The sequence below is a fragment of the Anser anser genome (genome assembly GCF_964211835.1).
Source record: "Anser anser genome assembly, chromosome: 20".
Lineage (NCBI taxonomy): Eukaryota > Metazoa > Chordata > Aves > Anseriformes > Anatidae > Anser > Anser anser.
Window position 1 is genome coordinate 5701478 of NC_139741.1, and position 14102 is coordinate 5715579.

General features: G+C 65.5%; 1 protein-coding gene across 2 annotated transcripts in view; it reads left to right on the forward strand.

Annotated features, from left to right (window-relative positions):
- RTN4RL1 (reticulon 4 receptor like 1) overlaps positions 1-14102 on the forward strand; it is a 31598-nt gene that overhangs the window by 1172 nt on the left and 16324 nt on the right. Inside the window, exon 1 of one of the 2 annotated variants that reach the window (XM_083806721.1) lies at positions 1288-1481. The exons of the other annotated variant lie outside the window; for it this stretch is intronic. Coding sequence (XP_083662847.1) covers positions 1469-1481 — 13 coding nt within the window. The 5' untranslated portion in view covers positions 1288-1468. Of the gene's footprint in view, positions 1-1287; positions 1482-14102 lie in introns of those variants that run through there. 2 annotated transcript variants of the gene reach the window in all.

A 14102-nucleotide genomic window follows, 5' to 3' on the forward strand; every position in this document is an offset into this window, starting at 1 on the left:
ACGGCCGGGCCCCGACGGGGCGGGACGGGACGGGACAAAAAGGGGGCCCGGCGGCCCCGAGCCCGTGCCGGGAACCACGCCGAAGGGTTTGTGCCCCCCCCCACGCCCCCTACCCCACCTCCTCCGGGGGTGTTGGGGCTGAGCCCCCGGGCTACCGGGTGCCCGCTCCCGGTACCGTTGCGGGATCGCGGAGGGGGGTGGCCGTGGGGACGGCCCTGGGGGTCCCTCCCCGCTGCGAGACGTGGGATGAGAGGGGGCGGGGGGTCCCGGGGGTGGCAGGGGGACGGGGGGGGGGGTGACAGCGACCCCCGAGGGGCAGCGGGGACAGCAGCGTCCCCGGTGGGATAACGGGGGCTGCTACGGGGCTGGAGGGAGCCCCGAGGGGCAGCGGGGACCTCCGGGGGGCACGGCGGGGGCAGCGGGACCCCCGTGCGGTATCGGGACCCCGATGGGGTGGGGGGGGACCGGGGGGCCGGCAGGGCTCCGGGAGGGGCAAAGACCGGGGAAGGACCCGGTGGAGCGGCACGGACGGGGCGGAGGGGACAGCGGGGACAGCGGGGACCCGGGGGGCGGGGGGGGGGGGCAGCGGGGACAGCGGAGCTCCCGATGGGGTGGCAGCGACCCCGCGGGGATACCGGGCACTCTGTTAGGGCGGAGGGGCGACGCTAAGGGGCGGGGGGCCCCGTCGGAGGGGGGGTAGGATGGGGCGGCTGGGGACAGCGGGGCCCCGGCGGGTGCTTTGGGGACAGCGGGGACACGATGTGACACCCGGCGGCGAGCGCGACGGGGCGGGGGGGCGACAGCGGGGACCCGATGGGACGGAGGGCTCTGCCCTCGGGGGGGGGGGGGGGGCACCGGGGGGGCGGCGCGGGGACCGGGAGCAGCGGCACTTTCACGAACTGTCCACGGGAGGCGGGAGAGGCGGCGGCGGAGGAGGAGGAGGAGGAAGGGGGGGCCCCGGCCAGGCTCGCCCAGCCCAGCCCAGCCCAGCCCAGCCCGGCCCGGCCCAGCCCGGCCCGCCCCGTCGCTGCCCCGCCCCGCCCTGCCCAGCCCTGCTCCGCCGCTGCAGGCACCGCGGCACCGGCACCGGGCTCCCCTTTATAGGCTCGGCCCGAGGGGGTGGGGGGCGGCGGCGGCCCCAGCCCCGAGGGGGCGGCTCCCCCCCTAAAAACCGGCGGCGGGACGCGCGGCGGGCAGAGGCGCGGCCGGGGGTTCCCGGTGGACCGGCACCGGGACTCGGTGCTCCCGGTGTTCCCGGTGCTCCCGGGGCCGCTGCGGCTCGGCTCGCCCCGCCATGCCCCCCCGGGGGCCGTTCGCCCGGGCCCCGGCTCCGCGCTCCCGGTGCAGCCGCCGCCGCCGCCGCTGCTGCTGCCACCGCCGCCGCCGCTCGCCGCCGCCGTGCCCGCGGCTCTGAGCGCCGCCGCCGTTACCGCCGCGCCGGGAGACCGCGCCCCGCACCGGCACCAAGATGCTCCGCCAAGGTGAGCGCCGCACCGGGAGGGCACCGGGGGCACCGGGGCCGTTCCCGAAGTTTGCCTCCTCGACGAAGTTGGGGCCGCGCCGCCGGGCGAACCCCCCCCGCCCCCCCCCCCCCGCTACTCGCCGCTGCCGCCGTGCTACCGGGTCCCCGGGGAGCGGCACCGGAGGGAGCGCGGGGAACCGGGGGGGCGCACGCAGCCGGCACCGGGAGCGCGGCGGGTCCCGCAGGCACCGGGGTACGGCGGGCACCGGGAGCGCGGGGGGGGACCGGGGACAGCGGGGCTGCACCGGGGAAGAGGGGAGGGGGGGGGGCGCATGGCGGGGACCGGAGCGCTGAGTGGGGAGGGGGGGGTGTCCCGGGGGGGTCGGTGTCCGGTGTAAGCCCGGCTCCGTTCCTCGGGAGGGGAACACCGGGCTCGGTGGGGGCACCGGGGGCTCGGCGGGGAAGTTGGGGCGCGTTCTCTTGTGCCCCCCCCCCCCCCCCGAGGAGATTCGTGACATCACGCCATTGCCATGGCAACCGCCCGGGACATCATAGGGGAGCTTTTTGACATCATACGCGGGGAGATGCCGACCCTCCGGGGGGGGTCGGGGGGACCCCGCTTCTCCAGCACCGCCGTGCTTGGGCCAGCCCCGGGGAGGTTGGGGCGGAGGGGGGGGGGGGGGCAGCGCTGCCATAGGGCGGGACCCCCCCCCCCAGGACCCCCCGGTCACCGTCCTGCACCCCAGGGAGGGCACAGCACCGGGCCCACCCCGTGGCACTGCCATATATCCAGCAAGGCTCCGGCGCGGTGGCACGGGGTGCGAGCTCCCCGCAGCCCCCACCCCCCCCCCGTACCCAAAGGCACCGACCCCAGGAGGGGCTCAGCCCTCGCTGCCCCCCCCCGGGGAGCCCTTTCCCTGCTGGGGTAATGTCACCTTGCGGCTGCGGGGCCTCGCGCTCGAAGGCTCTCCTCTCCGGCTCTGGCTTTGTTCGGCTCCTAAACCCAAGCGGGGCGGGCGAGGAGAGCCCCCCCGAGCCCCCCCCCCCCCCACGAGCATCCCGCTCGGAGCACCGGGGGGGGGAGGCGAAGCAGCAGCTGTGGTTTTGGGGCCGCGGAGCAGGAGCCCGAGGTGGAGCCGAGCCCTGCGCAGGCTGGCGGCGGGGCTGCTGGAAGGTTTCATCCCACCAGGGGTAGCCTGTTAAGGTCAAGATCTACGGCTTTCATTTCTGGAGCTAGAAAAACAAAATGCAAATGAAGAGCCTCTGGGCTGATCCAAACCCTATTCTTAAAGTTTTTGTCTTGTTAAGCAAGGAAATAGAGTGCCAAATAGGCTTTGTTAAGTGGCAGTCTAATTAATAATTTAAAATCTTGTAGCTGTCTTTCATTAGAATTTATCTGTACATCAACCACAAAATCAGTCAAACACACTCATTTATAAGTTAATGCCAGTCCTGAATAATTCAACAGGCAGTTAGAGGAAGGCCTCCATCCCGCCGAGAGGCTCTCCCTTCCCTGCCCGCTATGGCTGGTGGGCTCTGGGTGGGGGTCCCGGGCCCCCCGTTCACGCCAAGGAAGGGGACGCCATGGGGACAGGGGGATGGCAGCTGCTTGGGAGCGTGGGCACGTGGGGGATTTGGGCACGGGGCCGGGGCCAGACCCCTCGCTGGGGCTCAGAGGTGTCTGGTTTTGTGGTGTCTGAGCAGGTGGCGCTGCCCCTGCCACCCTCATCCTGCTCCTGGGGACCGGGGTTTGTCTTAGGGGTTGGGGACGTGGCACAGCTGGGGGCTGCGGGAGCCCCGTGCGGGTGACATCCCTGGGGGAAGCAGGTCTGTGTGTCTGCTCATGGGGTGACACCCCCTCTGCCACCACCTGCCTTTTGGGGACACCCGGGGACCCTCCGGTGTGGCCCAGCAGGATGCCCTGGTGTGCACCGAGCTGCCCCAGCGCCCGTGTGCGCTCTGCAGAGGGGCTGATGGAGCACGGCCAGGGCAGGGCTGCGACGCCCGGGGGTATTTTGGGCTTCCTGCCCCACGTGAGCTCCGTCCTGGAGGTGCTGGGCATGGCACGGTGCAAAACACCGCCCCGGCGTCGCCGCCGGTGGGCTTTGGGGTGAGTTTTGGCACCGGGACCTCGCGGGTGTCTGGGGGTGGGAGCGTGGGATGCAGCACCAGCGTGAGCCAGGGTGGTGGCGGGGACGGAGCTGCGCCCCAGCGTCCTGCCAGGGGTGGCAACGGCCAGGAGCGCCCCGTGGGAGATGCAGGAGAAGGAGATTTCCAGGCCAAGGATGACACCAAGGTCACGGACAGCCGCGTCTCAGCCCCGGGGCTGGGGCCCTTCGGCTCCCGTCCTGCTGGGCTGCTGCTGCTCCACGGCGGAAAAACCTCCCCTGGGTGGGAGGGAAGGGGCTGGGGGGACACGGGGCAGGGCTGTGCGGTGCCTTCCTGCAGCAGCTCCCACCCCTGAGTCCCTGGCGAGGAGCGGGGGCGAAGGAGATATTTTTTTTCCCCCTCCCCACCCCCAGGCACAGGGAGGCTTTGCCCAGGAGCAGCCGCCCTGCGGGGCCGGGCACGGCGCAGGCTGGGCTGCGGTTCCTGCGCCGAGGAGCTGAGAGCCCAGAAACCTTTCTGCTCATAAAAGTTTAATTTCATAAAGAGCTGGGAGGAAGCCACAAGCTCTCTGTGCCCGGCGGAGCGGGGGGCGGCCGGGGGAAGCGCTCAGGACGCGGCCCTGCCTGTCCCTGCGGTGAGGATGGGGGGGGCCAGGGGGGCTCGGGAGGGCGAAGCTGGGCACTGCTGCGATGCTCGTGGCTGCTCGAGACCTGCCTGGGTGGCAAAAGAGCCCGGGGTGCCCAGTGACCTGTTCTGATGGAGCCCCGCAGGGTCCCCGTGGCCCCATCTGCCGCGTCCCTGCGTCCCCGCGCTCGGTCCCGGGGTGCCCGAGGCCGCGGGTAACGCTCCAGGTGGCCTCGAAAGTGCTGCCCTAGAAACAGCAGCGAACCTGGCGAGGCGATGTAAAAATAGGCATTTTGGGGTGTGATTTCACACCCGCCTCTCCCCAAGGCACCTGGCGGGAGCTGGAGCTGGCGGCATGACCCCGCGGTGCGCTCGGGGCTGTGGCCCCGCAGTTTGCGGGGTGGGGACGGGAGCAGTACGTGGTCACCCCGGGGCCGGGCAGGGAACGGGGCTGCTGCTGACGGGTTCTGGCAGCACGAGGCAAAGCCCCATCTGGAGGTGAAAACCAGGCAGGGAAGCGCAGGGACCCGGGCACGCGGTGGCTGGATGTGGCCAGGGCATCGCTGCGGCCGGGCGTCCTCCAGGAGCAAATCCCAAGAATTAAACAGAGCCACGAGGCCACCACCGCGCGTCCCCGTGCTCGGAGCACCCACGGGTGATGCCGCCGGCTCCCGCGCCCCCTGTCTGCCCGAAGGAGGCTCGAGGAGCTGCCGCCACGCAGCCCAAAACGCGGGCTTTGTTTGCGAAGCGCGATCGCGGGGCTTAGCGGCGCTCGGTGCAAACTGTGGTTATTAACTGCAGATTATGTCTTTAAAAGTGCTTTGGCGGAGCAGCAGGCGGCAGCGGGCTGGCGAGGCGCCGGCAGCGGAGCGATTGTCACGATCGCTTTCCGTCCCGGCGCGGTGGCGAGGTGGGACACACGAGGTGCCACCCCAGCGCCTCCCCTGGCCCCCGCCCGAGGAGGCTGGCATCTAATTTAGGAGCAGAGGCAACAAGTTGGGGGGCGGCGGGGGAGAGCTGCAGGCGCGAGGGATGGGGGCACCGCTGGGACGCCGGAGCATCCTCGGAGGACGGCTGCTCCTCCCCTGCTGCTTTGGGGGACGCAGCCCGAGGAGCCCAAGGGAGGGGACAGAGGGGACGTCCCTCCGCCAGCAGCACCCCTGGTGCCGTCCCCGCTCCTGCTGCCGACGCCGGGTCCGATTTCCCAAATTCAGGCGGCGACTATCCCCCGTACCATCCCCGCTTAACGGCATCTCCATGGAAACCCGCAGCCCTGCGCCTGCCGCCCTGCAATCAGAGGGGACACTTTTAGGAATATTATTTTTGCTGATGACAAATGATGGAGGCTCGGCGCTGACGGAGGAACGCCCGCGCCCGGCATCGCTCTGCCCTCCCGAGCAGCCGCCCTTTCTCTTCCGGAGCCGAGGGCTTTGGCACGTGCCGTGCGCCGATCCGGCGCCTGCGGTGGCGCTGCCGGGGGCAGATGCAGGCCAGGCAGATACAGGGGGGGAATCTTCTTTGCTCAGATTAGGATTGCGGGGTTCTTAAGCCGAAAAAGCTCCATTTGGTGCAGAAAGCTCCTTTTCCTTTTTAATAGCACACGTGCCCGGCTGCTGCTTCCCTCCCCGCAGCGGCAGAGCGTTTCGGAGCCAGCCTGGCTTTGGTGAGCGGCGTTTTGTGATGCATCCCACTAGGGCTGTGGCCATCCCAGAGCCTCCAAGGACCAAAAGCAGCTTGTGTTCCTCCTCTGCTCGTGGCTGGCTGCATGGGATGGTGGTGGATTTTGGCCCCGGAGAGCCCAGGGCACAACGGGCTCGAGTCGCTCCCATCACGGGGTGGGCGCGGAGCTGGAGGGCGTCGAGGATGCTCCGTGTGCACCCAGCTCCCGGCACCGCTGCTGTGCACGGGGAGGCTGGCAGGGGACACCCATGGGTGGCCGGATCCCGCTCTCTGCCGCGGTTGTTTACCAGGGAGGAGAGGCAGGAGCGAGTTTGGCTGCTGAGCTGTCAGCACTCCGTACGGAGGCAGCCCTGCAAGCGGAGGGGAGGTGCCAGCGCGGCTCCGCCAGCCCCGTGCCGCACTTGGGAGCCGCTTTTATTTCCAGCTGCCTTTGCACCGGGGCTGCCCCCCACTGCTTCGCTCCCCCAAGCTGCTTCCCGCTGGCTGGCACTGGCCGAGGGGTGCAAACCCCTTTTCCCATCCCATCCCCGGTGCTTTTTGGCTCTGCAGGGAGCCCACCGTGGCCCAGATGAGCTCTCATCCGCGAGACCTTCGTGCAGCCAGCTACAAATCCATGGCACAGCTGGGGGATGCGCTGGCACGGGGACAGATCCCGCTGTGACCCTCGGTGCAAAGCCAGAGGGAGGCAAATGCCATCAGCATCCCCACACCTGGCCCAGCCGCTGCCACCAGCTCCTCTCTGCTGGCTCCTGCCCCCGGAGCCGCCCTGCTTCCAAATCCAGCAGCCAGCAGGGTGCTGGATACGGCCCCGCGCAGCCCCTCTGCCTGGAGCCGGGAGAGGGGCCGGGGCGCTTCCCCCTCGGCGGGGATGCGCCGGGGTGTTTTTGCTAACAAGCCCGGCGTATTATAATTTCAATGGAATTTAAAAAACAAAATAGTCCTCGCACAAATGACTCCGCAGTGCCTCTGCCAGGGCCTAAGATCTGCTGCTATCTATTTTTTAATAATTGAGGGTAATAAATATGTATTTCTTTCTCCTTTTTCTCCGTACTCCGCAGCTTGTCAGCTCCCTGCGTCTCTCCTCTGATCAGACCGCATCTTTGCCGAGCGGGGAGAGGAAAAAAAAAAAAAAGAAAGAAAGAAAGGGGAAAAAAAAAAAAAGAAAGATCCTTTAAGCAAAAAGGATTAAAGCCTTGAAAGTAGGTCTGCCCGAGCCAGCTCCGCTTTCCCCTGCTCCCAGCTGCAGCATCCAGGGCGCGGGAGGGCTGGGGCGTGAGGAGCCTGGATGCGGCCCCGCAGGGTGGCCGTGGGTGCAGAGCCCGGGCGGGGAGCGGTGCTGAGCCGGGCAACTTGGGCAAAGCCAGGTTCGAGCCGATTCTGCTTCAGCGGCACATCTTCCCCGACGCTTTATTCCCTCGGGATTCCTTTTTTTTTTTTCCTCTCTCTCTCTTTTTTTTATCCAGGGGATGTTTGCACGAGGCCGGGCGCGTTGCGCCTCCCGGCGTGTGGGGGCCGGGGGCTGCGGGGACCCCCCCGGTGCCATCCCGGAGCTGCGGCCCCGAAGGCTGCTGCGGGCGCGGGGCGGAGGAGGCGAGCTGGTGTGAAGGAGGAGGCTATTTATAGCTTCCCCTCCGCTTTTGTTCCTTTTCCAGCAGAGCTCCTCTCGAAATAGAAACAGCGCCGGCTGCACGGCCGCTGGACCCGGCCTGGTCGCAGGGGGCCCGGTCCAAGGGGGGCACCCCCATGGAGCCGAGCATCCCCTCCTTGGGATGGGGCTGGGGTGTGCTGGGGGGGGGGGGAGCTGCCCCACTGCAGCCCCTCCTGGTGCTGGTGGTGGCCTCGAACCAAGCTGGGGGTGCTTGGGGGTGCTTTGGGTGGGGATGGGGAATGGCACCCGTGGGTGCGGCGCGCCCGCAGGGTCCGTCCCCGTCTGGCAGCCCAGCCATTGCCTCTGCTCTTCCCCTCCCAGCATCTGAGCGCACCCCCCTTCCCCATCTCTGATCAATATAGCTGGGAAAAAAACAAAACAAAACAAAGTAAATATTTAATACGATCCAGGGAGCCACGGAGAGCGCTCTCCCCCCCCCCCCCCCCCCTCGTCTGTCTCCTCCGCCAGCCGCTCGCAGCAGCTCCCCGGCCGTAATGAGCCTGAGTGCAGCAGGGATCGATGGCGAAGGCAACCTCGGCGGAGGGGTCAGGCCTCCACCTCCTCCGCCCACGCTGCACCGGAGCCGGGGCTTGCCCCCCCTGCGCCCCCCGCCCCAGCTCGCCCTCCTCTTGCCCTGCTTTTCCTCTGCCATTTGTCCTCTCGGGCTCCCCGGAGCGAGGAAGGCTCCGCTGCCCATCCCTCGCCCTCCTGCCCTGCGGGGCACGAGTGGTGCTGGGCATTGGCCGTGGGATGGGGGCTTCTCTGGGGGTGCAGGACGGGGCTGGGGTTGGTGCTGGAAGCTGGTGGCTGTGCCAGCACACAGGGAGCAGCTCCTTGGGGATGGGGGCACGGAGCTGGGGGGACTGCGAGCACCCCCAGAGCTGGCACCGGCTTCCTAAATGGTGCCGAAGTGCTGTGGTGCCGGTGGGGTGAGCGGGCGTGCTGCCTCCTCTTCATCATCCTCACCCTCACTGCTGCCTGCCCCGTGGGTGCGTGCCCCCAGGCAGCAATGCTCTGCCCATCCCAAACCATCCTGTCCTGTCCCATCCCATCCTGTCCTAGAGACGTCCCGCTCAGCTGCCCAACGCCACCCTTTGGGTTGCTCCAGGCTCACGCCCGTGCTCCTGTCCATCCCCTGAGCCCTGAAACCTCAGAGGAGGGGAAGCAGCCCTTTGGGACGGGCACAGACCCACCTCCGCAGCCCCATACCCCTCACCTGGATCCCCCAGTGCCCCATGTCCCCTGACACCCCCAGGGACCCCAGCAGTGACCGATGTGCCTCGTCCCTCTGCGCTCTCCGCTCACGCACCCGCTGCCGCTCTGGTGCCAAAGCCAATTGAGGGACATTTGCTAACGGGCTCCTGCCGAGCTGCTGCCGGGGGCAGGCGCAGTGTGTGATTTACACCCAGGACCACGCTCCCCTTGCTCCTGGGCCACAAATCTGGAGCCGCGGGGTGAAGGAGCGGCGGTTCCCGGCCGTGCACCGCCCGTTCCTGGCTGGGCACCCCCAAATCTGCGCCACGGCGCGGCTCCATCCTTCGTCCCTTCGCTCCTCTCCTGCTCCCCGCCACGCTCACGGCTCTGCGCTCCCCCGCTGAATCCTTAAGTGGTTTCGAAGCCCGGCCGTGCGCGGCGGAGCGGGGACCTGTTCAGATTATTAACGCGCGGGGCGGGGGCTTGGGCTGCCTGGCACAGCCCACACCTGCTCCAGCTGGGGCTCCGGTCCCGCAGGGGCGCAAACGTGCCTCGCTGGAGGCAAAGCCCCCGCGAGGAGCATTTGTCTGCCCTCCCCTTCACTGTGCAAATTGGTTTTTTGTTTGTTTTTCCTGTGGAAAAGCCAACCGTGCTTGGTGATGGAGCCAGGGTGCCGCGGCGAGGAGCCCACCTCGCCGGGCTCATCCTCCTGGACGAGGAGCATCGTCCCCGGAGACGCCTGGCTTGGGGACCCTGATTGGATTTCAAAGCGGCCAGAGGTGGAAAACAGGCTGGCAGGTGCTCCCCGCTCCCCTGGGGACCTCATCATCTCTCCGAGGTGATGCTCAGCATCTCCTCCCCGCCGGGGCTCCCAGGGCAGGCGAAGGAGAGCAGAGGAACCTGGGGGGGGGGACAGGGGCCGGGGCCAGGCCGGTGGCACGGACCCTGCGTCACAGTTGCGGGCTTGTGGCAAGGTGCCGAGGAAGTTTTGCAGCAGCATTAGAAAATGTTGACATGTTTTTTGAAACAATTTCAGATCTGATATCTGCGCCAGATTGAGTTTGTAACCAGCTTTATTGTTTAAGCCTGCTGGGATTTCATCAAAGGCGTCTGCTGTTTACCCAGAACCATTTCATTGGAGAAAACAGCAAACAGACCTGCATTTCTATCTGATTTCACTTTTTCCTTTTCCTCCTGAATTTAAGTGCTTGTGAAAAGCATGGCTGATAAGGCAGAGCAATGTGGATAAATCCCGAGGACCGGCTCGGCAGAGGCTCCACCAGCTGCTCCGTGTTTATTACCAGACCGCAGGCAGTCGCGGCAGCGGCTCCCAGCCTGGACGAGGCGGTGGCCACGCGGGGACCCTGCTGTCCCCAGCCAGTTTTGGGTCCTGGCTCCTCGGGCTGCGATGGCTGAGGATCCCTGCTGGTGGCTTTGCTGCCGCTTTCAGATTTAAACAACTTTTGATTTAAGCTACAAAGAAGTGAACGTTCAGCCCTGCGCAGGGAGCGGCGGTGACCCAGGCAGGAGATGCGCTCGGTGATACCGCGACAAGCCTCGCCAAAGCAAAGGCAGCCGCGGGAAGCAGATAAAGGTGAAGGAGAGGCGAAATCAGAAAGGGGCCCGGTGTAAATCGCATTCATCCTCCCTGTGACCGGGTCCCGGGGCTGCTGGGGACGCCTGCCCCGCTCTGTGCCGCGCGCGGCCATGCCAGGGGGCTCCAGGGACATGATGGCGAGGAGCTGGGGCTCAAAACGGAGCCCAGAAAGAGGGGGCACCCTTTCCGGTGCTGGTCTCTGGGTGCTCCTCGTGGCCGCCCATCACCAGCATCACTTTTCCCCAGGGTTTGGGCATCTTCCCCTCTTGGGAGCGGCTTGGGTGGCTGTGACACCTTCCCCTGGCCTTTGGGACCAGGATGAGGTGGATACGGGCTCGGTGCCAAGGACTGGCTCCCTTGGCACCACGCAGCAGCCAGGGCTGATGCGATTTTGGGCGATGACGTGCTCCCTGCCAAGTCCCCTGGGCCCCATCAGCATCTCCCGGCCGTCCTGGGGCCGGCAGCTCCCTGCACCGACACACTGAGGGCTTGTCCATGACATCCATCACACCTGCACGGTGACAATGTAATTTTTATCTGAGGTTGTTTATTTCTCAGACAGAACTACTTGTAAATTCCGAGAAGAATATATATCCCCGCGTGTGACAGATCCAGCACATGGCGATTAATCTGCCCTCTTAAGACCGGAATGCAAAAGTGTCCCAATGTCACTCCTCCGTGGGGCTGGAGGCCGTGCGCCCGCTCTCCCTTGGCACAGGGTCCCAACAGCACGCCGAGGTCTCCTCTTCCTCCTCTTCCTCCCTTCGCCCCCTATGCTACCTGTAGTCTCCCTTCGTCAGGGCAGGGCTGGCTCCAGCTCCTCTTTCCGGAGGTTTATGCAAATACATCTTGTTATTATTATTTTTTAATTCCTCGCCGCTGCTGCTCTGTGGCGCCCCAGATACCAGAAGTGCTGAGGCCAGGCGTTTGCACCAGGTCCTGCAGCGCCCACGCCCACGCTGGCTGCACGGGGAGGATGGAGACAACAAGGGGACACCGGGGATGTCCCAGGGGGGAGAGGGGACAGAAAGCAGCCAGCGGAGCCACGACAGCAGGTGGCAAAGTCCCTTAATGCCACCAGCACCTCCGTAACATGCTGATGAGAAGGGGACCGGTGGGCACAGGTCTGTTGGTGCTCCGGTGGCAGGATCCCGTTGGCAGCATAGGGGCAGGATGGGGAACGGGACATAAATCTTCTCCCCCAGCCCCACCGGCGACACCCCCCGTGCCATAAAGCCGCTTATTTACAGCCGCCTGCTCCGGAGCATCTGGGAAGCGAAGCGCGTCATTTTCCAGAGAGAGCAAAAATGCTGCATATTTCAGTGTCTTTTGAATTTTTTAGGTTTCCCTGAACTGTGCTAATGGGTTGGCGGTGGAAGGGGGGAGGCGGGGGGCCCAGCCCAGCTCCCGGCCTGCTTTGCTGCTCCGCCGCGCGCGGCCATGACTGCATTGCTGCTCTTAAAATATTCAGTGCTGTTGGCCACAATTTCACAGCGGGTCAAAGCGCGCCGAGTTAGCGAGAGGAGGGAAGGTGTGACAACGAGATTAACCCCGGCCCCGCAGCCCCGCCGCGCTCGGCAGGCTGAGCACGCCGCGCTGTGGCCGCCTCGTCCCGGGGGGCAGCGCGGGCCCTTGGGGAGGGGGACGAGCACCCGAAATGCCTCGAGTCGTCCCGTGGATGCGGTGCCATCCAAAACGCAGCGAAGCGGCAGCGGGAGCATCCTTGCTCCGGGCTGGTGCAAAGCTGGAGCCGGCAGTGCCCCGTCCTGCTGGGTGCAGGGCTGAGGATGTCCCTTGGGCATCCCAGACGTGGGTGCTCCTGCACCCCGAGGTGCCACGCGCTGCACAAGCCTTGGTTAATGCTAACGCCGTGCAAAAGAGCAGCGGTTGGGATCCGGAGGGGATTGCGGACGGGGATTTAATAACTCCGCCATCAGCACCGAGCTTGTTCTGCAGTCGCTGGCTTGTCTGCGAGGGCTTAAAGGCGCTCTTGGAGGCAGCTCGGTCTGTGCCACATGTTACAGAGCGGGGCGAGGAGGGAGGGTGCCTGTGGTGCCCAGAGGGCGAACAGGAGCACACCACATCCAGTTACCGTGAGTGTAACACCCAAGGGGAGCAGATCCAGCGTCCCAGCCCAAATCGGGTGGATGCGAGTCCGTATTTCAGCAGTGGAGACCTCCAGCAACAGCCCCGTGCGTGGGCAGCGCAGCCTAGAGCTGGGCAAACGCCGCACCAGCAGCTCTGCCAAGGCTTGATCCCGTTCTTGGTCTGTGCTCGCGTGCCACAACCTTGGGGTGATGAAGCTCTTCGTGTGCACAGGCAGGGTTCTGCTTGCAAGACAGTGCTGCATGTGCTGGACGCTCTCTCTTGGATCTCAAGGAGCAGCTGGGAGCACTCAGGGAGGTTAGAGGGTGTCCTCCAAAACTGGGGACAGCTCTAGGGACACGACCGGCCCCTGGGTTCAAGGGAGGGCTGATGGCACGGTGGGCATCGCCACCGCATCCAGCCCTCACAAAAGACAAAAGCACGGACCCGTCCTCCATGAGGAAATGTACCCGAAATCTCCTTCCCTTCCAGAAAGCGGGCATGCATGGGCACATTCGTCCCTTTGTCACGTTCAGGGGGGACCAGAGGCTTTTCCCCTCGAGTTGGCTCCGTGGGTCCCCTCCTGCACCCTCAGCTGTTGGAGCTTGGGGCCGGCACCCCAGCACAGCAGGCTGCGAGCCCTAAATCTGCCTTATCCCCACTAACGTCGCGGCAGATGCTCTCATTATCCATTTAAACATATAATCCTCCCCCGAATCCCGCTAAGCTCCTGGCCTCGCTGATACCTCGTGGCGGTGCGTTCCACAGGTTAATTACGCATTTTTAATTAACCGCCCAGCAGAGAGTGACCCGGGAATAAGGGATGCGAGGCTCCAACAGCTGGGACCGGGAGGCGAGCAGTCCCCAGGCACAGCACCTTTCTCCCCCAAAATACCAAATACCCGGGTTGCCAGCCCCAGTTCGGGTGCGGATAATTCCCAAATGGAGCAGCCCGGCCCCAAATTGAGCCCTGCCAGGGTCCGGTGCTGCCCTGCAAGTGCTCTCCATCATCTCCAAACGGAGAGCGACCGCGTCGCAGAGCGGGGCCGCCTCGCTCGTACCTGGCTGAGCGCGAGCCGAGGGGGAGGAGGAGCGAGGCAGAGAGGGAAAATCACACGTTGTTTTTAAAAGGCGTTTTTGAGTGAATGCTGAATAGGGTTTGGGAAAATTGCCTTAAAGGCCTGTTCTCTGCAGGGACGGAGCTTTTCATGGAGCACAAGTATTTTGAAACTTAATTGCGCATTTGCACGGGCTAGTGTTTTTATTTCTCTGAGGTCTCTGAGGTGGTCTTTGAAGATTGCTGTCTCTCTGTAATGGTTTTCTTTATCTCAAATAAATTCCACACACCTGCGAGGTGGAGCTGCTTGAAAGAAATGATGTTGAAATTGGCTCTCGATTTAATAAATCCGCAAATGAAGCTGGAATGCAGGGAGACGATGCGACCGGCTGCGCGTCCCCCCGCTCCCCACCTTCCCTCTCTCTTCCTCCCTTGCCCCGTCGCATCAGCTCCTTTTAATCCCCTGGGGGAGCCAGGAGGGAGCACAGGGATGCTCTGTGCGCTCGGGGACACTCCGGCTGCTGCCTCCCTGCGATGCTGCCTCCCCAGAACCGGGGCAGATCCCTCAGCCCCAGCCCTCTCGTGCTGTCCACAGCAAGTGTTGCCTTCGGGTGAGCTCTCCAAGCCCCAAAACGAGCTGCCAGCT